Here is a 25,604-nt window from a genome sequence, read left to right as displayed (position 1 = left end):
CACTAACTTTTTTAGATCAAGCTTTTTGCATTAGTAAAATCTCATAACAAAATATGACACATTAAAACTCTGTTTGGATACTCCCTACGACTGACGTTTTCTACGTTTTTGGCTTCTTTTTTTTTTTTTTTTTTATTCCAGCGCATCTTGCACTGTTCATGGAACATAAACAGTGCAATAAGGCTTATGAACAGTGTCAAGTGCATGAACAATAATTTTTTTTTTTATTGTTTTCAGTTTTCAGTAAAATAAGCGGTATCCAAATAGACACTAAATATTTTGATAATCAAATTTACGTGTGTAGTAAAGATGTCTATACAATTTCAATAGTCATTCCAGTTTATCTATTGGAAGTAAATATTTTAATCCAAATCTATTATGAAATTACGGTTTCAACATTATCGTTATTTCTAACCCGCATAAAACACAAAATAGATATATGTAACTTTTGATGGGAGAGAGAGTAGCAGAAGGGTTGGGAGGTGGAGGGGAAGTGGTGAGTCGTGAATATATACGAAATGATTAAATGAAGTTTGAATAAGCATTGAAACGAGCTCAAACCTAAGAAATATAAGATCTTCTCCATTTTATTCATTTTACAATTGTGATTTTATTTTATGAATTTAATATTATAGAGAATGTCCGTCATTTAAAATGTAAATTATGTGGTAATTTATACATTTTAGATTTATAAATTTTTAATTTTAATTATAAAATGGATCTATTTCAAACTAAGGTTGAAATATACAGATTTAGTGATTCAAACAAAATATTTCAACCGTTCAGGCTAAAATGAAAAGAATTGAGAATATTGGTCTGAAAACCTCACTTCAAAGTTCTAAAAGTGGATGAAACATAAGCACCATGCAAACTATGATCAGAATGTGAGGCTTTGAGAACAGGTACTTGATTATTTGGAATTTCACATTAGATCTTTCTTAAGTCCTACCATATATTAAGCGTGTCTTGTAATTCGCTTAGACTTGCAACGTTTACTAGGGAGAGATTGTCAATACCATATATTGTTCGCGCATTCACATCAACCTCAATGTACTTTGTCAAATTTAGTCTAAAAAACCCACTTCTGCCCACAGATTCTGCCCAGATTCGTAGTATTTGCTTGATATAATTTTCCCCGGTAAAAACAAGATAAAGCAAAATACTTGGGTCGAAGTAAGAGTGAAAGAAATGAAAATGATGGCCCATTTTCCTCAAAAGCCCAAAAATGTTGGATTAGGATCCCGTAGGTATTGCACCCGGTGCAATTCACCTTCCTCTTTCTCACAAATTTCTTTTTTCATTTTACTTTTTACTTTTCTTTACTTTTTTTAGTCAATGGTTGAGATTGAAAGTTGCTTTTTGCAACTATCAATCTCAACCATTGATAATAATTGCATCAGGTGCAATACCCTAGGTATTGCATCTGATCTCAATCTAAAAATGTTCTTTCCTACCCAAACTTAAATAGTTCAATGGGGGAGAAGGCAACGTTCACTGGTGAAATGAGATCCACCCTAAAGCCTATAGATGTCGCCCCACAGCACATGGCGTCTGATGCTGTCAATGTCAGTAGAACAAGTGCTAAACCAACAAGCCACTCTTATTAAAAAGATGATGTAGCTGTTAAAAAAATAAATGCCGCACATTTAAGTCCCATTTTAAGAGATTTCTAGTATCGTTTGTATTTTTTGAAAATACATGTGAGTGAAAAAGTGTAAAAATACGTGTAATGTTATTTAAACACCGAAAACTGTTACTTAAACAATAGTAACAAACGGGTCCTAATATTCGCTGTCATGACTAATTGTAAGCCACAAATGATTAGGAAATGGTACACAATAGATGTCCCTGAATTCAGATGGTAAACTTGGCAGTTGCTTCATATATTGAACTACATTATATTAGTCTGTTCACATAGCTATGACCAGGCCTTAGTCTGTGCTGTGACAAATAAATTTATGGAACAGGAATGAATCCTGCATGACTAGAGAGTGGTCTTAAAATTATAGATAGATGCAACTGTAAGACTATGCAACTGATTCCATTCGGTCATAATTCACTACAGATCCTGGAATGGAAAATAAGTCAATTTAGGCAAGAGAACCTACTATCAAATTTGTACAGGATTGCCTGGCTGTCGATCCAGCTCCAACTAGTCAAAACAAGTCTACTAATCAAATATAGGGGCAGAAATGCTGAAAAGCCAAGACCTGAAGCAGTCACAAAAGGCATGCACTAGTTCCAGTGTAATTGTTTTATATCCACTCCAAAGTATGACCATTGCTCAAAACAATTTTCACCGAGATTTTATCGTGGTTTTCTTACAGTCCCTGGAAGTGTATACATCGAATACAAATCTCCTCACTTTGTATTACACAGGCTTCTGAATTTTCCATTCAGTTTGTACAAAATTACCTCATATCTAACTGAAGAACCAAAAACAAGAAGAAAAAATCCTCACCCACATGCCTGAAAATGAGCCGCTTAGAATATCGCATACTAGGAATGTTCAAGTACCGTTCGCTACTTCTGAAGTTCTCTGAAATGTACATATTGGGATTAAATGTAATATACTATAAATAAATAAAAATGAATAATTAATGGAAAGGAAAATGACATTTGTGGCTCAGGGAGTACCTGAACTTCTTGAAGGAGAGTTTCTAGTTCAGATGTTATCACAGAGAAGCAAGGCCGATTATCAGGAACCGCTTCCCAACATCTCTGCATTAGTTCTAACAGCTTGGGATGTGCATTCTTGGGAAGATCTGGACGCAGTCCCTAGAAAGTAGATTACAGGAACACAAATTCAGAAGCTTTGCTTTTGTATTCAGCCAACTCTTTTTGTGTAAGATACTAGATTCTCATAGGCATTAACATGCTATAGTGGAGAAGAAGTAGAAGAAATCTAAAAGAAATATTTGGCCTCCACAAATTTCCCAAATTGTGTATAAAGTTACATTTATTCTTTCTTGATGTTCAAGATGCTAATATATCAACAATGTCTTAAGTATCTTAAAACCAGATTTTAAGACTCAATATTTTGGGATCTTCTAGGAAAAGAGCCTGAATGATATTAAAATTAGGCTAAAATACAGTTTAGTCCCCTAAAATTTACACCGTTTGTTAAATTGACAACTGTTGTGATTTTCAGGGGACTAAACTGCATTTTAATCTTTAAATTATTATATTTTTCCAATCTTAATGAGCCTAAATTGTCATATACATGTATATTCTACAACTATTATAAACTCTATTTCAAGGTGCACACCGAAATTTATTAGTGTCATTTCAAAAGCCATGATATCAAGTAGGGGGTGCCCATGGAATAAGTCGAATCGGGTTTAAGCTCAGGTGGGGGAGGACAGAACCCTCTGTCAACAGAGCGGAAACAGCGGCTCAATCGTGCGGGTGTCCACGGGTGGCGGTCAGATTCGGTTGAAAGCTACTAAAGACGACTGCAGTTGCAGATCCAGCAACAATGGCACTATCTGGGCAGAGATCTTGCTGGAAATGAAGGCAAGGGCAGTTGGGATGGAAGGAATCAGTTGGTTCAGATTCCCAGATGGGAAAACCGACACTTGACCCATAAGAGGCAGGTTTCAAAACAACCAACCCACTGCCACCCTCCTACTGCCATAAAAACTAGTCAAATCAGGTTGGAGCAGGTGGACAAACTGCCCTAATATCAAGGCTTACCTCTCTCAAGTCTCATCTAGAAGTGTCAACATTTAGCATCTGTTCGTTCAATATCAGGCATTAACATGCCAGATGTTGATTCATTCAATTTAAATTGGATGATCCGCTAAGATGTAAAAGAAGTTTAACAAAATTTCTAAAGCAGCGAAAAGCTTTAGACTTTAGAGATTGACAAACATCTGGCACGCATATGATACACAATGCAAATATGTATTACTATTACTCATCCCGCAGACATGCCCACAGGGTGTGGGGGTTGAATGGTTTAAGTTGCTGCCATGTTTCCAGAGCAACTTATCCAGTACAAAGTTCATCAGTGATTTGATAGTAGATGCAAAAGCTTTAATACTAAATCATGGCTCAGCAATACAGATATGCAAACCTGTCTCACACCCAAGGCAGCTTGAAGTGGAGTCATGGTATCATATGGAACCTGCCAGACAAAGACCTTATATGAATGAAAATTATGTTGACATCTATGACTTTAAATCACTGAAATTGAACTGTTTTAGAAAGAAAGAGCACATAAGTTGAGGGTTGTTTTAACAGGAGGACATGCCTTGGCTGTCACTAGCTCCCACAGTACTATTGCAAAACTGAATACATCTGCTTTCTGATCATATGGTTGATGGTTTATAACCTTGTGAAAAAGAACAGCATTCCACAGAAAAATCAGAAGTAAATAAGGAGTTAGCAAATACATCATATTGCATGTGTAAAAAACTGAAGTACATTAAAAAATGAATATAAAATCAAAGCTATAAGGTCCAGTTTTTTCCTGGCAGAGAACGAAATGAAGCAAAACAAGTACATATTATCACTCTAGGAAAGATCTGCATCAGCTTAGGCTACTAAAGCATTAGCAAATACAGCATAAGGAAAATTGCAAAGCAAGCATGCCTGTATACTCACAAATGACATGCCAAGATAATAAGGGAATCCAACATTTTTCTCTTGAAGACATGATTGTAATTAGTTGCAGAAAGAGGCACATGTAATTTACAAAGTACCAAAAAAGTAAGCTGAAGACAACTTCATTCAAGGAATTAATCTTTAAGACTGCAAGTGAAAGAGGTTGGGTGGTGAGGACATGCCAACAGTGTCTGTCAATGATGAGCAATGACAAAATAAATAAATAAAAGATACAGAATCAATAAGCTCATTTTAATTTAAAGAAAAATCAAGCACCTAAGTCACGACTGAAGAAAATATGAGACAGGGTCTCTGTAAAACAAGTGGGAAGAGATAGATTTACCATGAAAGTATAAAAAAGTGAATCAATACTTGATTGGAGCCATCATAAAGATCTAAAAAAACTACACAATATTTTAATAATTGAAAGCTCAAAAAGTACATAAAAATATTGAACTTAAATAACAGACCTCCGGTGCCATCCATCTGTATGTTCCCGTCTCTGCTGTCATTACTCCCCCTTGATTTTGGAATCGAGCAACTCCAAAATCTGCTACCTTAACAACCTTGAGACCAAAAATACAAAATTATTCGTTGTAAAAATGATTGAGAAACCTTTCCTCTCTTTAAATGACTGGATTAGAGATTAAAGCAGATGGAACAATCAATCAATATTAGAAGTCTTACCATAAAAAATCTATACTTATTCCTACCAAAATATTATCCCAGGATGATAATGGCAAGATCAATAACATATGTATAAGGATGAGCATAGTAATGACAAAGATTCACAATTCACTGCAAGAAATGAGATCTCCAGTGGAAATCACATGCAGAAACAATCAAAATACTAAATCTAAAAACTAGAAAATCATGGAACCAAATAACAATGATGATGATAATTTTCTAAAAGTAAATTCCATTAAACTATAATCCAACTAATTATTGTAAGTCTGTAAGCACAATTCTAATATCAACATCAACATTTACTAACAGAAAACAATTAACAGAGGCATTGAATTTCTTAAAGAACTGCACCATTGCCCATTTGGATATAAAAATCAACATCAGGTACCATACAGTCTATGAAAAATTCTCTGGGACTCTATAAGAATCAACTACTTAAATTAGAATGAGATACCTACTTCAATTCTTGAAGGTTGCTTGTGCAATGAAAGTTTTTAAAAGCTATGATGCACATTGAACTATAATGGATACTTGTTCAGAAGATTGGGTATAATATCCTAGCACAAGAAGTCCAACCAATCAAACCAGTCGCCGAGGCTTTCCCATTGATGATTACTCATGCAAGACTAAACAATAACAAATTTAGTATATCAACCAAAAGGGGGAATAATCAATCCTAACATCAACATCTAGATTTACTTTCAAAAACAATTTTACCAGTGGCATAAATTTCTTGAAAGTATAACTGCACCATTGGCCAGAGTGATAAAGAATCATCATTAAGTACCATATAGTTTATTCAAATTTCTTCCATACAGTTTGCAAATTTCTCTAGGACAAGTGTCACCTAATTAAATTAGAATGAGATACCTAATTTGTTTTTTGAAGGTTGTTTGTAAATCGGCAGTTTTTAAAATCTATGAAGTACATTGGACTATATAAGATACTTCTTCAGAAGAATGAATTAAATATCGTGGCACAAGAAGTCCAACCCAATCAAACCAGTCACCCAGGCTTTCCATTGATGATTATTCATACAAGCATAAACAATAATAAATTTACACCATTGCTGCACTATCTGAAACCATGACAACAGAACCATATTGCAACTAAAGCACATAATATTGAAAAAAAAATTCTCCACTAACATTCTGGATAGGATTTCTATTTATTTCTTTCAGATCCCATATTGAAAAAGAGATTCAGAATGCTCACTCTTTCAGCCAATTTCATGATCCATTCATTGGTATTATGGTGGACTTCCAATAAAACAGATCACAATTACATACTGAAGAAGCTTTTACTAAATTGAAACCTATCATCCGATCCACCTTCAGACGTCAACAAATAATTTAATTACTAAGACCTCAATCCTTAGGAGAATAATTTCTAAACTGGATACACATACACAATGTTCTGTCCCACTGGAGGAATCACCAGAAGAATGTTTGAGAATGGGATGATACGCTATCCTCTTTTCAATTTTAACAATGTAGGAATTAATAATATATTGGGAAAAAGATTCCAAGTACTAAAAGCCAATATGGAAAAAGTGAAAAAAGGATGACAACTTAGCTCCTTCGGTAATCTCAAGCCTAAGACTAAAATGAATACTTTTGCCACTTCACCACCACTTAGTCAAGCAAAATCCTGGTATATGGATCATTAAATGATACAAGCATCTAAATATATTTATAATTTTGCCCAAGGGTTTCAATCATTGTGCATTTTCTATACTTTAGAAGATGCTATAGCTATCAGTCACTCAAATAATTTTCATAAATTCTTACTTTCTGAGTGTCCATCAGCAAATTTGCTGTCTTCAGATCCCTGTGAATTATATTATTCTGGTGCAAATATTCCATGCCCTTGCAGACATCAATTGCAAACTTCAGCAACTGAGAGAGTTCCAAGATGTTATGATTCTTATGCAAGTAATCGTAGAGACTTCCTCCAGGCATATACTCTGCAAGGAAGACCAAAATCCATGAATTGTCTTTTGATTACTAAAGAGGAAAAAGGACAGAAGACTTAAAAAGAAATAAGCACATAAATTACAAGCAAGTCCCAACAGCCAAACTCCAAAGGTTAAAAACATAAAAATAAAAATTCAACATTTATGCAAAAGAAGCATAATTACGTAGGATTACAAAGAAAATTGCTTAAAATAATTAGAGAAGAATATGCAGTAGTCATATTTTAAATTAAGAGAAAAATGACAAGTTCCTCAGAAACGCAACTTCATAACAGACTGATTTCCTGAACAGCACATAACAGCAAATATTGAGTGAGTGATAATAGTGAAAGATCCCTAATATTACAGGCCACAGGAGAGACAACCCAAGCAATTTATATTGTTTTGGAATAATTTTCTCCAGTTAGAAAGTTAAAGGGGGATTTTTTTTCCACAGCTCTTCGTATGTCGATAAAAGTCTACTGATAAAAATATTTTTTAAATAAAAAACTTAGGGGTGTAATTACTAGAGTGAATTATGCTGATGGAAAATATTATCATGTATTTCCAACTCACTTCAAGGAAAACTACTTTAAACATCTTAAATTCATTCCTTTTCTCTTGTAGTAGTAGCCACAAAAGAATCTACTTAAGGAATATGAAAAATACTCATCCGAGCCAAAGGAAAAATATTTGAGTTTCCAATCGGAGGCCCTACCTGTTACAATGCACAGATGTGGAAACTTTGTACACGCACCAATAAAATGAACAACATTTTTGTGTCGGACTTGCCTGCATTCAGATAATCAAAAGCCCAAATAAAAAGATAACGAAAAAGTTTGTCAATAACCATATGACAATGATGAGCAGTACTCTTGACACTCGACCAAAAACAAATCCATAGCTACAGGAATGCCAAGAGGACAAGAAATTAAAATATTTTGAAATTACTGCGAGGTGGAAATAATGAAGATGAAGGAACAAGACACGTAACCACGTACATTCTGGGCTTTTTAATTAATAACTGCTAGACACAAACTGGCAGTATTATTGCTGACTTGATAGAAGATTCAATGATCATAACTCTATAAAATCGATTGCATGATTTTGTTTAGTTACTAACCTATAAAAAGGAGATGTTTCTACCACTATGAATGAGAGACTAAAGGAAATTAATTTCAATCATCGTCCTCTCATTGATGACCTCCTTCATTATGAAGAAGACATTAAATAAAATATTTTTCAGAAGAATAATGTATTCTTGATTTTCCCCTTCAAGCATGAACGATAATAATTGCATCTTCAATGCTCACAAAATCAGCATGATGCTGAACTTACCATACAGGCCAAAGAGTATGATCGCAAATGCAGGAACCGAAGCTCTCATTTGAATAAAATACTGACTCAATCAACTTCTAGTTAATTTCAAATGTATTAAGTTCTTTTAAAGAAAGGGAGATTCAATATGATACATAAAAATTATTTATCAATAGTTGAGAGAGACAGGAAGTACAATTAATGCAAAAACCTCAATCTCCAATTCTGGATTGGAGGTAAGAACTTAAGCAATATATATCCTTTAATGATTAGATACTAAATCCTCCCAATTAAGAGCCTTCATGTGTACAATAAGCACTACAATGGCTTTTGCCAACAAAAAGCCCCACCAATGATCTGAGAGTAAACCTCAAAAAGGTGATCATATCAGGATCATATAATTTTTTGCACATTTGCGTGCTTTTTGTATCATGTATTGTATAAAAATGTGCAACCATATACTAACTCAATAACTTGGAGAATAACATGTATATAGTTCTGTTATTTATCCCGGGGGGGAAAAAAAGTGTATATAGTTCTGTGAAGTGGAAAGATTTTACAACATCAGACTACATGGTTTTGTAAGCAAAGACAGGTACCACGACCAATAATGAAGATATTTTCCAACTGCTTTTTTTTCCCCTTTTTGATAGGTAGCTTTTGGGGTAGGGAGAGGGGGAGGGGGAAGGTGGCGTGCAAACCACAAACATGGGACAGCATAAAGAACATTATTACCACTAAGCTGTCACTTAAACATCAATTACATTTAGAATGAATATATTGCACATATCATTCATACTACTGTACCATATGTCTTCTAGCAAATTTGTCATTAAATACATATAAATTTATATTTTGATTTCAGTGCAAGATTTTTTGGAAGTAGCATAAGGTGGAGTACACATGGTCAATGCACTCATTGACAGAATAGACTAACATGTTAATATGCCAATCATATACTTAGAGAACACATGTATCTATATATGTTTACATAAAAAAATAAAAAATAAAAAACATGGAAAAAGAAAATTTTCATACAAATGCTTTTTTTTGCTTGAACTTGGAACCAAACCAATCATATACTTTTTAGGAGGAAGCTAGCATTTTGAAATTTTATTATTATTTTCTATATCTCAATAAGTTAAGAGGCACGGTTTTAAAATTGTACCATAATAAATGGTCAGATTGGCCTAATCATAAACCGAGACATAAAACAGCCCAATTGAGCCTCCAAAACCATTCCACCTTAAAACTAGAAGGACCTTCTCTCAACCTGCAATTGAACCTCTCAACCAGCAAAGTTTTCACAGGTCTCACAAGTGTTAAACATCTTTCTCCCTTTCCCTAGTGTCTCAAAAGGATTTTTTTTCTCTCAATAAGACTTCAATGACATTGTTTATAGCCTCAGTTGCTGATCTGCCCACCCATACCAAATAGACCCACTGCCATCACCCCCTCTCTCTCTCTCTCTCTCTCTCTCTCTCTCTCTCTCTCTCTCTCTCCATTCTCACCTGCCTTGCTCTCACTCTTAGATCAATTGATCTTCCAATCCATTGCCATGTCTCTCCTTCTCACAAACTAGTTGGTCACCTTCTTCTTCATCTTTATTACAAGTCACCTTGCTCCTTGGTTATAAGTTTCATCTTTCTATTTTAATTTTCATCCTATTTCAAGGTTTACTGGAACCTTAATGTTCAGAAACTTATGATGATTGAGAGAGAAAAAGAAATAAGTGGTTGGTAGGGCTTGATAAGACCAAAAACATGGTTATTGAATTCAAATTGGAGTGGACAGCAGACTGCTTTACAAAGAAAGTTTTTTTGTGGGTTATATCATTTGAATTGTGATAACATATTTTAGGTTTCTCTATCATCTTGCTTTTTTATATACATTGGGAAAGATTATTTGAAAATCATTAATATTGTTTTACGTAAATTTCACTAAATTTTACTTAGTTCATTATTAAATTAACAAACTATTAAAATTTTTTTTTATGACGTAATGGCTGATCTCGGTTAAACACCACTTGGACTTATAAATCTTGAACTTATCACTTCTCAGGTCTATCAATTCTCAACTTCCTAAAACCATGCCAAGTGGATCTAGGAAAATAAGATAAGACATAATGTCGGACTTGGTCATTAACCTTGAACCTGTCGCTTTTCTGGTCTAAGGTCTATCAATGTTCAACTTTTTAAACCATGCCAAGTGGATCAAGGAAAATAAGAATGGAAAGATTTTTTAAAAAATTAGAATATATAGAAGTTAACTAGGATAGAGAATGTTTACAGACTGCTACATTGTCATATGATTTTCTAAGCAAGATATATCAAAAAAACACTGACAATTGAATTAAAAGTACAACAATATTTCTAACATCTACTAAATTATTCACCTTAGAATTGCCACTTCTTGAGCAAACTCATCCTCTAGAGCATCATTCAAATGCTCAGATCTAAGAATCTTAACAGCAACATCCTGACCAAGATAAACTCCACGATACCTTTAAGATAAAAAGCAATAGAATGGTGAGCAACATAAATAAGAGACTATTTTTTTGGAGGTAGGGGTAATTGACCAACAGAATCAAAACACAACTTACAGATCTCCACAAGAGCCAGATGCAATTCTATCTCCTATCTTCAATAATCTTCTATCTATTTCCCAATCTCCAGATATTGCTTCTGCAGACAATGCTTTTTCCACAGCTGAATGAGAATATGAAGAACGTGACCATGATCCCTATATTTCCAAATTACACTTTCACTGATCTTCATTTTTCACTTACGAGCAGATAAAGAGATGGATATAAAAATGATCCACTGGGACCAAAAAAAAATGGACAAGAAAATAAGACACTACACATCACAATTGCACCAAACAACCTATAATAATGGGAAATTTGAGATCTTGGCTCAGAAACATAAGGAAAATACTTTAGTTCCAAAAGATAGACACAAACTGTCAAATGCAAATTGGTTCTATTGAGGGCTGTATAACATATAAGAATAGTGGGGTTGGGGATTGAACCCAAATGCTCAAAACTATGAAGTCATACCCCCACCTACCAGACCAGGACAATTCAATTACGCTTTATAAGATATACAAAATGCAACAGTGACATATAAAGAAAAAAGTAGTAAATATCATGTGATTTAATTTGAAAAGCACAAAACTTCTATTTATTATTTTAATGATTTCAAATGCAAAACAACAAAAAAAAACACACACACACACACACACACACACACACACACAAAACACAAAGAAGAAGATAGAAGTAGATTAATTAGGAGATAAGAAGAGATGATGGAGCACAGGGAGAGAGAGAGAGAGAGAGAGATTCACAATTAGAGAAGCTAAGTCCCAGGAAATAATATTGAGGGAAAATTTAAAGAAAATGGTATTTTAAAACAAAATAAAAGAGTCCCAGGAAAGTCCTCTGAGTCGGAGCCATTTTAATTTTTTGATAAAAGTGGCAGTACTGACTCCTTTCCAAGACTTATGTGAAGAGTGTTATTCAAGTAAACCGGATACTAACTGTGTTTCTGGTTTTGTAATCTCTATGCATACACTACAAGCTCATAGCCACAGAGAACCATTCTTCCAGGATATGATTTCAAAATCCAAAGAACCCATAAATGAAACCAAACAACAGACTATAATTACATTGAAACACAAATTACCTCACTTTTAGCAACTGCTTTTTCCATAGCTTCAACCAAACCATCTGTATCCTGGCCACAACATTGCAAAGTCAGCAACATTTGGACTCAGCAAAGATCCCTGTCATAAAAGGATATAATCACAATGCTCCTTAATATATTACAAGGTCACGGTCCTTGGATAAGTCACAATTCGTTTAATTTAACCAGTTTGAAACACAAACATGATAGACTCATCAAATGTAAGGGCTTGACTTATTAATGATTAAAAAAATAAAAAACAACTTTGTATGACAATGTCAATGAAAAAATAATTACTGACACAAATCAATTGTTCTGCAAATATGCAACAATTAATTACAACTTTTTTTATAATTAACAATCAATAACAAAATTGAAATTTTTGGTTTTTTCTTTTTCTTTTTCTGGTTTTTTGAATGGCATTACAAGTGAAGAAACAAAACCACGACGATGTGCCCATCCACTGATGTAAAGTAATATCATAATGCAACTGAGGAATAATATTACGGAAAAACATTATAACAATTAAATTTAGAGCATTACAGTTGGAAAAAAGCAAAGAAAGGCAATAGATTTTAAGTAACTGTAATTCAAATTATGTAAAAAGAAAAATAACACCAGAGAAACAAAATCCTGAAAATACAAATGGCAAAGTGAAAGGCAATAAATCAATAGAATATGATAAGTACCTCAAGAGGCCACCCATCCACCACAAACACATCCAAAGAGTAGCCGTCATTTGTTGAGAATACATGTGCTTCACGGATGTTCAGTCCTATATCCGAAAGCAATGCAGAAAGCTAGCAGAAAATAACAACTGGTTATAAAACTTCAGTCTTGATGTTTTTCCAGTTTGTAGTTCTCATGGTAGTTATAATTCTTGAAGGCCAATGGAGTTTGTCAGAAAACTGAAGGGTATAAGTTTATCTTAATGCAATAAAATTATGTTCAGAAAAGGAACTATATATTGTAGTTTGTCAAGACCAATATGTCTTAATCCAACTTGATATGAACCTATCTGTTTCTTCCCTCAGTGCAAGTAACGTAATATATATATATATCAAAAAATAAAAGTTTTAAAATAAAAGAAATATAAGATTTGGGTGAATTGAACAAATCTAGCGTGTGTTTGGAAGAGCTTATTTGCATCAGCTTATTTTGTTTGTTGTACAAAAGTACAACTATATCATCAAAAGGTGATGCTTTAAAAAGTAGTACTTCATGTTTTAAGATAAAATAAGCTCATTCAAATGAATTGCATTCTATTGGAAAGATTTGGGGAGAAGTGTCAACCCTTTATTTAGAGGCTCCCAAGGGAATGTCTATGACCTTTCCGGGACCTCTGCCCACAGTGGTTGTGGTCACCATTAACTATTTCAACCACAAACTCAGCCACCCTAACCCCAACCGCCTGTTCTACCACCACCAACCAGACCACAAGGGCCATGAAACTTCAACCATTTCCAGCAACACTCACCACAAACATTATGGCATCCTTCTACAAAACCTTTTTGTAACCCATCCTTTGGGCTCATCCACCTCTGTTAAAATTAGTGGTTACAAAATTATCTTATAATTGACTTGTCATCCTTGTATAACCTTAAGGATATTCTTGTAATCATGCCATATCACTCTAATATGTATGAATGTATGTAATTATACTATTTTATAATCTTTTTCCTCCTTCAGTCCTCTCTCATCTTGTCTAACCCTAATCTTCTAAAGTTTACAACTCAACTACCCCCATTATCAGATCACAATATTCAGCATAATCAGCCCCTGCCCCCATTGCAACCTTAATATATACACACCTAGATGCTAAAAATAAAAAGTCTAATTCCAACCCTGTCACAGGCAGTAGGGTCACGTTCCCACCAATCAATTCTCCCAGACCCGGCGAAAGTGAGTTTTGTGCAAAGGTACAACCTTTATTGTAATCAGAGATATTTCCATGGGAACTCCAATTGTGCAAAGTTACTTTGAACACCAAAAATACATTGCATTTAGGTATTTTAGAAACTGCACCTATTAGTTAATACCAAGAGTAATTGTTCAAGTGAAAACATTATAGTAAAAATACCGAAGCCACCACGAACCCTACAACGTTAAAGAAGTTTCAATAATTAGAAAAATTTATGACAACCAAATAGAAGAATTGCCCTCAGTGGACTCAGTTTATGATCTTAAACTCATGGAATTATGTTAAAAAAATTTATTTTTTATTTTATTAAGGGGGGGGGGGGGGGGAATGGGTGTTTAGGAGTATTAGTGTATTACTACATCAAGTTCATCTCATACAAAAAAAAAATATTATTAGATGTTTGAAAATTTGAACACAAATATTGGATATAAAAGCGGCTTGGGGAACCCTAGTCATAAATTAGTTGCTTCATTTGAGACCATTACTAGTTCATATAAAACCATGACAATGATGAAGATTGATAAACTACCACTTGATCCCAAAAGCTTAAGCTATTATGAAAGTGAATTTTGATAATTTAAACAATATTCTAACAATCCCTATCATGAGTGAGCCCCCCCCCCCCCCCCCAAAAAAAAGTGGGACCCAACATGTGAGATTTTTTTAACTTTTTTAAAATGGAAGTTGAGTGGAGACATAGTTCAAATTCAAAACCACCTACACTGATACTGCAATAAACTACCACCTGACCCCAAAAGAGTTGTATATCAAATTTTAATAACTATTATTCTAATAAAAATAAACTGAAAAAGTAATATGAACTTTGATAATAAATAAATTTTATATGTTTTGCCTCAACATACCTGACTTAGAAGCTTCGGCTTGTCAATAGTAGAAAATATTACTTCATGTATTGGAACAAGTGAAAGTTCTTGCCTGCATTGTATTTCACCAACGGTCAACTTAACTTACTGAAAGATGGTAAAGGTTGTTTAACACCATAAAGTTCATCTTTGAATACATTATAAATTATCTCCCAGAGATTAGGGTTAATTACAAATTATCTTCCTATCTTTTGGAAACCATCACTACCCCTTCCCGTGATTTGGAGTAAAAAGAAACTTGTCATATTTTCCATTACAATTGATTGATTCTACCACGTGAATTATACATGACACTTGAAACACGAAATTTAGCCATCAGTTGGCCCTTAATATGGCTCAAAGCTTCATGGAAGAGGTGGTACAATACTTTTGTTCTTAATTTTTTAACAAATCAGCTCTATAGCCACACCCTCTGAGGACCAACCGAAGGCTAAATCTTGCATTTCATGCAGCATGTGCATTCATGTAGGAGAATCCATCAAGGCCAAAAATATGATGATTTTATTATGAGGGCCAACTGAGGGATAAATTTTGTGTTTCATGCAGCACGTGCAATTCATGTAGGAGAATCCATCAAGGCAAAAAATATGATGATTACATTTTACTCCAAAACACAAGTAGGTCTAGTGACAGTTTTCAAAGATGGGGACACAATTTATAAATACTATAATACTTCTAAAACAGGACAGTTAGAAAACATAATGCAGAAACAACTCAACTCAATAGAGGATTATGGGTCAAATGTATGTAAATATGCCTTCGGCAGATCACAAAAGAAACATGAGGCTCTACTTTTTGTGTCTGATAAGAATTCTATTCTCATGTTCAAGGATAAAAAACAGTCAAATCTCTCTTCCAAGCTGTTCCTCCCATGACTTATTCTACATTTTACAGTTCGCCTATTATGTTTTCATTTACATTCACGTTTGATGTGTTATTGCTTAAGCACATTAAAAATTTACAAGAATAAGCTTTTCTTATTAAAATTATAAAATTAAAAATATGAGCTTTATTTCAAAGCATTGCATGTATACATCTATATATTACATAAACAATGACATGCATGTTTATTATTATTCCAAGACTGGCATATCAAATATGATTGACGTCTTATTCTTAACATTTTCAGCTACTCTGTTTTCTTGTTATGTGGTATTTGTTTTGCTGGTGGTTGTGGTGGTGGTATGGTTTGGGGTTGTAGACTGGTCCTTTGTTGGGTGAGGGGAGAGACCGGTGGAGAGAGATAGGGGTTGGGGTTTTGTTTTCTGTCTGACTAGTTAAGAGTGTTTCGTAAAATTGACTGATTTAGGACAGATGTCAACTTCAAAATGTGCCACCTAACCCATTTGGAGGAATTCCTCAAAACTGGTTGCATATAAACTTTGTCCATATTTTATGGGACCGCTGTATCAAAAAATGCCCTTTAATTTTCTTGTTCCTAAACATATCTGTTGTTTAATTTGAGACAATTCTCATTTTTAAACATCAAAAGGAAACTCAAAAACACTAATGTGAACTGCAAGTAATGCTGAATGAACTTTTAATGAACCTAGTGAGACAAATGGTTCCTAGGCAAACCAATTGATGATTCTGTCCAGATGGCATCATAACAGGTATAAACCACTTCATTCATTCCCCGAAACAACTACACCAGATTGCAACATACAGGCCAAGCACCAGTAAAAGACCTCACTAAAAAGCCTAGTCATCTACAAACATACAGAAGAAATTGCTGACTCGGGCCAGCTTCTTGATTGATCAATAGCCCACAATTACATCCAGTGATTTTATTGACAGCATAAATGCATAAAGTGTTTAAGACTACTTTTTTTTGCAAAGAACTTCTTTGCTGTTGAGAAGGTTATTAAGATGAGACATTTTAGCTAATTCTGCCTCAAATAAGTTAGCAAGAACAAGAGTTGATTGACAAATATACTAGGAAAATGGAAAGTCTGCAATATTTACTCCGCATGCTAACCTGAGTATCAAATCATGTATCAACTAATTACAGGGGACTTTCAATCACTCTACTTATTGCAGGAAGGAGACATCAGAGAGCTTTTCTCCAACTCCCTTTCCCACACCAACCCCCCGGCCCCTCTCCCGGGGACCAGAAAATAGGGAGTGGTGTTTGCTTCATTAGTAGTGCAGGGGCAGATCTAAATGGGTGAATCACCCAAGCATGTAGAATTATTGAACCTTTATTATTATATCAGGATGCTGTCTCCATCACACTGCCAATGCTTCAATTTCAATATGACCTTTCACTTCAGATAAAATGGTTACTGATAAAATAAAACCCTAATTCTGTAAGTGAAAAAAGTATCAGAGAGCAACATATTGGAAATTATCAAAGTACTACATATTAAAACCACCGCACCAACAAAAAGGTCAATTGTCCATAAATGTTCTCAAAAGTAGGACAATCTTGCTTAATGACAGCGGTGCCTTAAATATTCAGAAATAACAGAGAAACAGAAGAAATGCTAACAAAGATTTGCTGTGGTACCTTGCAGAATGGTTCTTTGTAAGACATCTCTCCTCCATGTCTTCAGGATTCCTTTTAACATCTAAATTTAGGTCCTCAAGCTTAGAGCAAGGTTCAAAGTCAATCGCACAATCCTTGATTCTAATTCAGAAATGACACTAATAAGTAATGCAGGGAAAAAAACAAACACAAACACAACCTGAAAATTAGAACTACAGTCCCTGGAACCATACAGGCACAAAAAATGAGAAAGTTTACCACTTTTTCATCAAGTAAAAAATAAATCTATAAATAAAGAGGACTTCAAGCAAGTACATAGGTAGGACCAGCAAATGTGGAATACCTCTTATGTGTTGGCACGACTCCTTCATCAGAAGTATCACAAGATGGCCTTGGGGTAGATAAAGCACTTATAAATTGCTGATCATCATCACTATCTGTTCTAGTATACATACTCTGCCCAAAAAGAGAAAAATAAAAAAATTCAAGATGATTAACATGAGTAAATAGAGAAGCAAACAAGGGGAAAATTTTTGAGGTACATGACTAGAAGCAAAGAGAAGGAAAGATCAAAACCAATATTACATAGGGTAACAAAATACAATGTTCATTGAAGTATGATTCTCCAAGGTTTTAGCATACAATGGTAGACAGGATTTCTAGATTTATAGAGTGAAAAATCGGCATGTGCACTTAGATTGTAGTTCTCTGCATATAGATTACATGGCATGCAAACTTGATCTTGCATTGGGCCAGATCAAATCTTACCAACAACAACAACAATTCAAAGCTAGCCATTAACTAAAAGCAGATATGAAATACAAACTTTGATATGTTCCTACGAGGAGGCAACAAAGGGTATGACATCGGATAGAATAAAATGGTGGAAAAGAATTCATGTGACCAATTCTGAGTCTATTAAGTATACATATATAATCCCAAAATTTTGGGACTAAAGCTTGGTTGTTGTATGTTCCAAAGAGATTTACTATATAAAGATTACACTTCCAAATCAATCAAAAAATATATCATTTTTAAATCTAAGGTAGAAAATAGGGGATTCTGAGCATGAGAAATAGAAATTAGGCCATGTGTCTGGGAAATATGTAATGTATGCATTTCGACCACTATGCAATTGGCCTGACCAGGAAAATAGTACAGAACTTTTTTTTTCTTTTTTGATAAGAAGAAAATAGTAAAGAACTGGAAATAACAGTGCAGGATCAAAGTGAGAATGAACGTGTGGGGACAGAATGGGTTTCAATTTTTTTAGAAGAAGTTCATATGCCTAATCAGACATAAAGATTACTCTCTTTTTTCTGTTTTCTTTTTTGCTATTGGTAAGTTTACGCATGCAACCTTCAAGGAACGGAAAAAAGATAAAGAAAAGAAGAGGAGGGGTGTGGGTGTGGGTGTGGGTTACACACTCACCAAGTAGGTTTTGAACCCACAACCATACCCTCCACCCTTTCTTAGGAAGGAGGAAGTGCCGTTTGAGCTAGAGAACTCATCAGCGCTAACCAGAGCAGAAAAAGCTTCTTTTGTGGCCATTTATTTTGAATACATTTTCTTATTTTATTTTTTTTATTTATATATAACAAAAAAAAAAGCAGGACTATAAATAGATAAGATAGCACAGATTGTGCAAATTGCAGTAATACATAAAATTAAAAATAAATTAAAAATAAACAATATATTGCTTCAATAAATTATGTATCACTGCAAAATAAAATAAGTTAAGAATTTGCTAATATTTTTCAAGATCCTGCAAAATAAAAAGATTGAAATATTTTCAATTAGAAACAATTTGAAGTTTCATGTACTAATTTACCTACAAGGGCTATATATGTGTAGCTCTAGACACACAAATAGAGACATAGATCCTCTCACTAAAGAAGTGGAAAAAATTAAATTAATTTTTTGCAAACAATGATTACGTACTGGAGCACAAGATAAAATAAGTTAAGAATTTACTGATATTTTTCAAGATCCTGCAAAATAAAAAGATTGAAATATTTTCAATTAGAAACAATTTGAAGTTTCATATACTAAATTACCTACAAGGGTTATATATGCATAGCTCTAGACACACAAATAGAGACATAGATTCTCTCACTAAAGCGGTGGAAAAAATTATTTTAATTTTTTGCAAACAATGATTACGTACTGAAGAGCAGAAGCTTCTATAATAAATATATAACATAGAAAATCTAAATTACTTTCCAGGACAATTTGTTTACTTTATCTCACTGTCATAAGGGTCTTTTTTCTTTTGATTCATAGAATATCAAAAAGGCACGGTTGATAATGAAAAATAAAAAATAAAAAAATTATTGGTAAGTTACACATACACCCATGACCTCACCCTCCACCAAGAACTTACAAGGGGAGGAGGAGCCAATTTAGCTAGAGCTCATTGGCCTATAATGTCCTTTGAGAAGTGGGGATGAGGCATGACTTTTAATGAGTGTTTTTTTTTTTTTTTTTGCAAGGGTATGATGGGAAACTTAACAGACGAATACATCAACTTTAAGAATGAGGACACTTAGTTTTGGACATCCTAGAAAGGACGGGAAGACATTTATTTTGGATCCTCAAAGCCAGCAAGAAAAGTGTGCAATTACCATCTTCTCTTACTGGTGTTGACATTAGCTTCCTTGGAAGATTGCAAGAAACTCACTAGCATTCTCTGAAATCCTAAAAACTGGATCTATTAACATGAACAACCTATGTTTATATACACCTTATTACATAGAAAAGGAATCTTTTGATAGTCTTTTCATATACACATATTTTTACTTCTTGATGGATACACTACTGACTAAGAATAAAAGACACTGCATAAAAAGATTACAGACACAAGATTCAATAAGTCACTACAGTTCTTTTGTCTATTAACATTATCAAAGAAGACTGATAAATTATTTGTTCTCCCCAAAATTTGATTTGATAGGCAATGGTGAATTTGATCACTTAGCCAATATTCTAATACTTCCTCTCACACATGGTTCAGACTTCCCTTTAATAAATGGAGCCCAACACATGGGATTTTTTACTTTTAAATGGAATGTAGAGTGAAAACAGGGATTCAGACTTAGGAACACCTCCTTTGATACCATGATAAATAATCAATTCTCCCAAAAGCTTTGATAGGAAAAGGTGAATTTAATCACTTTCCCAATATTCTAACAAAAACATACAGTAATCTGATTTCCCCTGTTTGTTAACCAAACAGAATATCAATATCAACACATTAACTAAGCTGCTTTTAAAATTCCAAGCAGTGATAAGAGTAACAAAGATGTATAAATTTATAGCAATATAAAACATTATGATTATCAAACAAAAAACAAATTATCAGAAAGTACATTCCAAATCATAAATGCTAACGCCAACATTCACTATCTTTGCAGTAATCTAAATTGTGCACAACTTTTGCCTTTTTCTTCATTTCCACTTCAGCCTCTTTCCTATTCTGGCACTAATTAGAGGTCATAATGCACTACTAACGCACTTTCTTTTTTTCTTTTTTCTTTTTTGTAAGTAATGATATTTTTACTGAAAAAAGGCTACTTCATGTACATAAACTTATCAAAAAAAGAAGCCAAAAGAATTATAAGGAAGAGATATTATATGCAGAAGTGTAGCAACTCTTTAAATTTAGCAAGGGAATTAGTATCAGTAAAACCCCACAAATGAGAACAATCAGCAAACATTTAGTAAACAATGTTCTCAATTGAGTCACCAAACTTTCTGTATCCCCAAAAGTATGATGATTCAGTTCCCTCTACTATGTCCAAATCTAACATAAAAGGACTAAGTTCAAAATATCCGATGAATGTTTGCCAACCCAATTCCTCCAACCTAACAAAAGATCAATGACTTTTTTGGTAACACCAATTGAATCCCTAAAGATCTAAAAACAAAACTCCACAAATCACAAGCAATAGTGCAATGTATCAGTAAATGATCCATCATCTCTCCACTGCACCAATATATACAGCACCATCCTAGTAATGTGTAGCCTCTCTTAATGAGATTGTCACATGTAAGGATCTTCCCCCAAGTTGCTGTCTATACAAAGGAGCCCTCTGAGGAGCCTTAAAACACCAAACTAACATGGATTTATGTGTCTTTATTTTTAGGGGATTTTACCAAAAACCACCAGTAGACTTTGATGTGAGTATCAATTTGAACAATTAACACCATGGACTTCAGGTTTGTGAAAAATCAAGCTTTTGGTTAATGTTTTCCATTAAAGCCTAATGGATTTAATCACGTAATGGTGTACATAGTAATAATGGCATTTCAAAATTATTGAAGATGTGGTAGAAACATGTGCACATCACGCGATTAGCTCCATCAATCTTTTAAAGGAAAATACTAACAACATGTTTAATTTGTCTCAAACCTAAAGTCCAAGGGTTAATTGCTCAAATCAGGACAACTTGCAAGGACTAAACTGACACTCATATTAAACTCCACACTATGCATTCGTTAAAAAAAGCCCTTATTTTAACACCTTTTATTCAAAAGAAAATTAGTGAGGTATCTCAACCCAAATTACAGTGAAGTACATAGCCATTGCTACCAGAGCTCCTCATATGTGTGGCATTATTTCCTTTTTTGATAGGTTATTATTTCCAAATCTACACATTTTTTACTGATAGCTATAGTGCCCATAGCATTTCTAAGCCCAGCACTCCACAATATAATCAAGCATACAACAAGAAAAGGTCATTAAGTTGCCACTTTGATTTGTAAAGATTCACATGAAATCAGTTACTCTTTATCCTTATTTCTTCTAACAGCTTTTCTTATATAACCAAATCTGAAGGGGCGCTGTCTGCATATGGTAATAGTAATACACATATACATCTCTATCAGTGTTAAGTGCCCTGATGTTATGCTATCTAAACACTTTAGACATATAGTTGAGATCAAACAAATTTATGATCAAATGCATTCGTCTGTCTCTATCAATATCATATGGAAACAAGAACATATGTATATCTCAGTCCAAACATTTCTTGTTTGTTTCTTTTTTCCTCTTTGATGATCATTTAATGTGAAAGAAAGTAGGGAGAAAACCTAAATCAAGCTATATTCTCCAAACACCTCATTGTGCATAACAAATGCGTCAAAAGAGATAGGTTCTCCACTTGAACTTGAAGAAAATTTAATTAAACAAAAAATAATAATCCAAATGTTGTTATTGAATCAAATGAAAGGTTTAACCTCCAAGAAACGGATATGATAAACAGGACGCTTCTCTGGGTCCTTTGCCATTGCAAGAATCTTTTGATGTAATAAAATGTCTTCCACTCTCTCCATATTTACATCAAGTCCATAACTGAAGAAAAAGAAAACGTAAAGCTATTAGTTTATCAACCCACAAGATAAAAGGCTTCATTCAACACAAAACTATCCTCACCATACTACTTACAATTACATATTCAAAGTTTAAAAAAATTCTTTTCCTTGAATTGGAAAAAAAAAATGCAAAATTTCTGTCCATATTAACAAACATCTAAGCTTTTCCACAATATGGTTCTCTATGCTTGGAAAAAACCAATTTTGAGAAGACGAAGCTTTCGGATAGTGAAGGAACCTGCTAAATGGTCCGGGAATTTGAGAAAGATGTTTAAAATAAGTAAAATTGCTAGAGCATTTGCAAAACACAATTGTGGAAGAGGGATAAACATATTCTTATGACATGCCAATCGGCACCCTAAAGGTCATCTGGAACAGACAAATGATGCATAATGCAGCCCTCCCCGCCAATTCTAAAGTGCTCACAAGCTATTCAGAAGATATGATTGAAGTTGCCTACCGGCAGACTGGAATTTCCATGGAAATACAGAGTCCTTTGATTAAGATTATTTGCCTGCTGTCAGTTGGAATGACACTTTTCCCGCTGCCGTCAAAGTCAGGCATTATACATTGAATATAACTTGGAAGTTATTAGAGGGAAACTTCCTTTAGCTCCCTGAAATTATATTATCCCATTTTCACGGTATATCCCTAGGCTGGCATTTATAGCTTCGTAGGTTATTAAAGACAGATTGTTACGAAGTTTAATATAAATAAAAGAACCAAAGTTATAAATGAAATTTCTGGCAGGTTTTGAGCAATTGCTTTAGAAATTAGGGATCTTTTAAGAGATATTTGGACAAAAGATTTACAGATGTGATTGATTTCAGAGTTGGATTGCCCTATAACAAAAATGAAGGGTAAAAGCTTGTAAGTCTTATTGCTTAAAATTGCTTGGGCAGCTCACATCTACCATGGCCGGTTTAAGAGAAATGCCCTCCATCGCGCAAGAAGGTTTTAAAGATGAGTATCGGTAATGACATTTTTTGCAGATATAAGTGCCGCGATAACAAGTTACGTATCAATCCGAATACTTCTTCTGCAGTGTTGGTCAACTAGTTCCTTTGCCCAGTTGCTGTGATCAAACATTTGGTTACTTGTGTTGGCGTTTTCCTAGTTGCTAATAGCGCACTGCCATTCAACGTGACACGGTCTAATGCTTTTTAAAGTATGTTTTGAAGTCTCTCGGTTCTTCTTCGTCTCAGTGATGCATTTGGCAATACAAATTCAAAATCTACAGTCCTCCTATAATCTCTCAAATGAAAACACAATTTCTTATAACATTTTTTTTTTTTTTTCATAAGTAAAACCATTCCCAAAAACACGGAATTTGATTTGAAAGATTCCATTCCGAAAGAGGGAAAAAAAAATAATCAAAAACAGCAAGAAAAGAAACACAAACTTGTTATCTTCAACATCTCAATAATTTCCAAGTCATCATACTTAGTCAAAATATATATATATATATATATATATATATATATATATATATATATATATATATATATATATACAATCTATTCCTATATAACTAACACTGATAATTCATGCATATCCATTCGTAACCGATTCACAAAGTGATCGCAATCAGGTTTACAACAATAAAAAATACATAGATTCAAAGGAAGAAGAAAAAAAGGGAGATGAAATTGGAAAGAGTACCTTGGGGGCAAGCGATTGAAGTGAGCGTCCAAGAGGTCGCGAAAGTCAGGATTCGACACCGCCTCTTCGTGACCGTTCTCCACCAATCGATTGTACACGTCGTTTCGCACATCGTTACCGCCGAAACTCCGCGGCGGCGACAAGCTCTCTCCGACGCCCTCGATCAAATCCATACTTAAATTTTTTATTTTTTTTTATTTTTTTCACTGCTATTTTACTATTACTATTATTGTTAGTATTGTACTGAGCAGAACTTTCATGACCGAGAGAGAGAATCTGAAACTCCTGAAGGTTGATTTTAGCAGCAAAGGGATCTTTGACTGTAGAAAAATAGAATCAAGAGTTTTGTACGGAGATGGAGGGTATTTTCGTCCAAAAATAACAATTAAAAAAAAAAAAGACAGAGTTGAAAGTTTGAGTGGTAGTACTTTCTAGAGAGAGAAAGAGGGCACGTTTTTGGAGAATGTCAGGTTTGGGTTTGGGTTTGGGTTTGGGTTTGAAGTTTGGAGATAGTATTGAGGAGAAGAAGAGAAGACTCAAGAAAAAGAACAGAGAGAAAGGACATGGTCCCCGCGATGGCCTAGACGTAGACTTTTCAGTTTTTTCTAATTCTGTTTCGGACCAAATTATTAATTTTGATGATTTAATTAATCAATTATTATGTAAAAAAATTTAGAAAAAGTTTTTTTTTTTTTTTTTTTTTGACCGATAGAAAAAGTTAAAAGAGGTGTGGAGTGGATAGGTTTGTGAATTTTTTGGCAATTTTAAAATTGAAAGCTTAGGAGGGCTGGAGTGACGGAAATGCCCTTGGGATTGGAGGGAATTCACGGTGGAGACTTTTTGCAGACGTTTGGATTGGGTCTCAGACTCGTCAAAAAGACTTTTTGTTGCAGACTCAAAAAATGGAATTCACAACAAGAAGGCCATTTCGTATCAACTGGGCAAGGATCAGGTGCGGTCATGCCATTATTGTGTTATTTATCACGCAATTGGCGTTTTTTTTGGGTACTACACTACTAGTCTA

At 34.1% G+C, this 25,604-nt stretch overlaps 1 protein-coding gene across 2 annotated transcripts; it reads right to left on the bottom strand.

Moving 5' to 3' along the window:
- Nucleotides 1–2,217: 2,217 nt before the first annotated feature.
- On the bottom strand, nt 2,218–25,198 carry LOC142611781 (serine/threonine-protein kinase STY46-like). Of its 2 annotated transcripts, none has more exons than XM_075783923.1 (16): nt 24,581–25,198; nt 22,784–22,898; nt 17,889–18,001; nt 17,567–17,686; nt 15,037–15,109; nt 12,942–13,052; nt 12,253–12,303; nt 11,169–11,308; nt 10,962–11,069; nt 7,968–8,041; nt 7,086–7,261; nt 5,079–5,174; nt 4,256–4,336; nt 4,079–4,129; nt 2,638–2,778; nt 2,218–2,539 (listed from the first exon to the last, which is right to left on the bottom strand). In XM_075783923.1, exons 1-16 carry the CDS (start codon nt 24,751–24,753, stop codon nt 2,510–2,512), a joined length of 1,653 nt encoding a protein of 550 aa, XP_075640038.1. In that variant the 5' UTR covers nt 24,754–25,198; the 3' UTR covers nt 2,218–2,509. The 2 variants fall into 2 exon arrangements, with proteins under 2 accessions (XP_075640038.1, XP_075640044.1); XM_075783929.1 differs by lacking the exon at nt 24,581–25,198 and adding an exon at nt 19,487–19,536 and having other exon boundaries at nt 22,784–22,891.
- Between the last annotated feature and the right edge of the window lie 406 nt (nt 25,199–25,604).

The sequence above is a fragment of the Castanea sativa genome, chromosome 1, assembly GCF_040712315.1.
Source record: "Castanea sativa cultivar Marrone di Chiusa Pesio chromosome 1, ASM4071231v1".
Lineage (NCBI taxonomy): Eukaryota > Viridiplantae > Streptophyta > Magnoliopsida > Fagales > Fagaceae > Castanea > Castanea sativa.
Note: the sequence above shows the minus strand (reverse complement) of the source record. Positions and strands in the feature narration are given on the sequence as shown.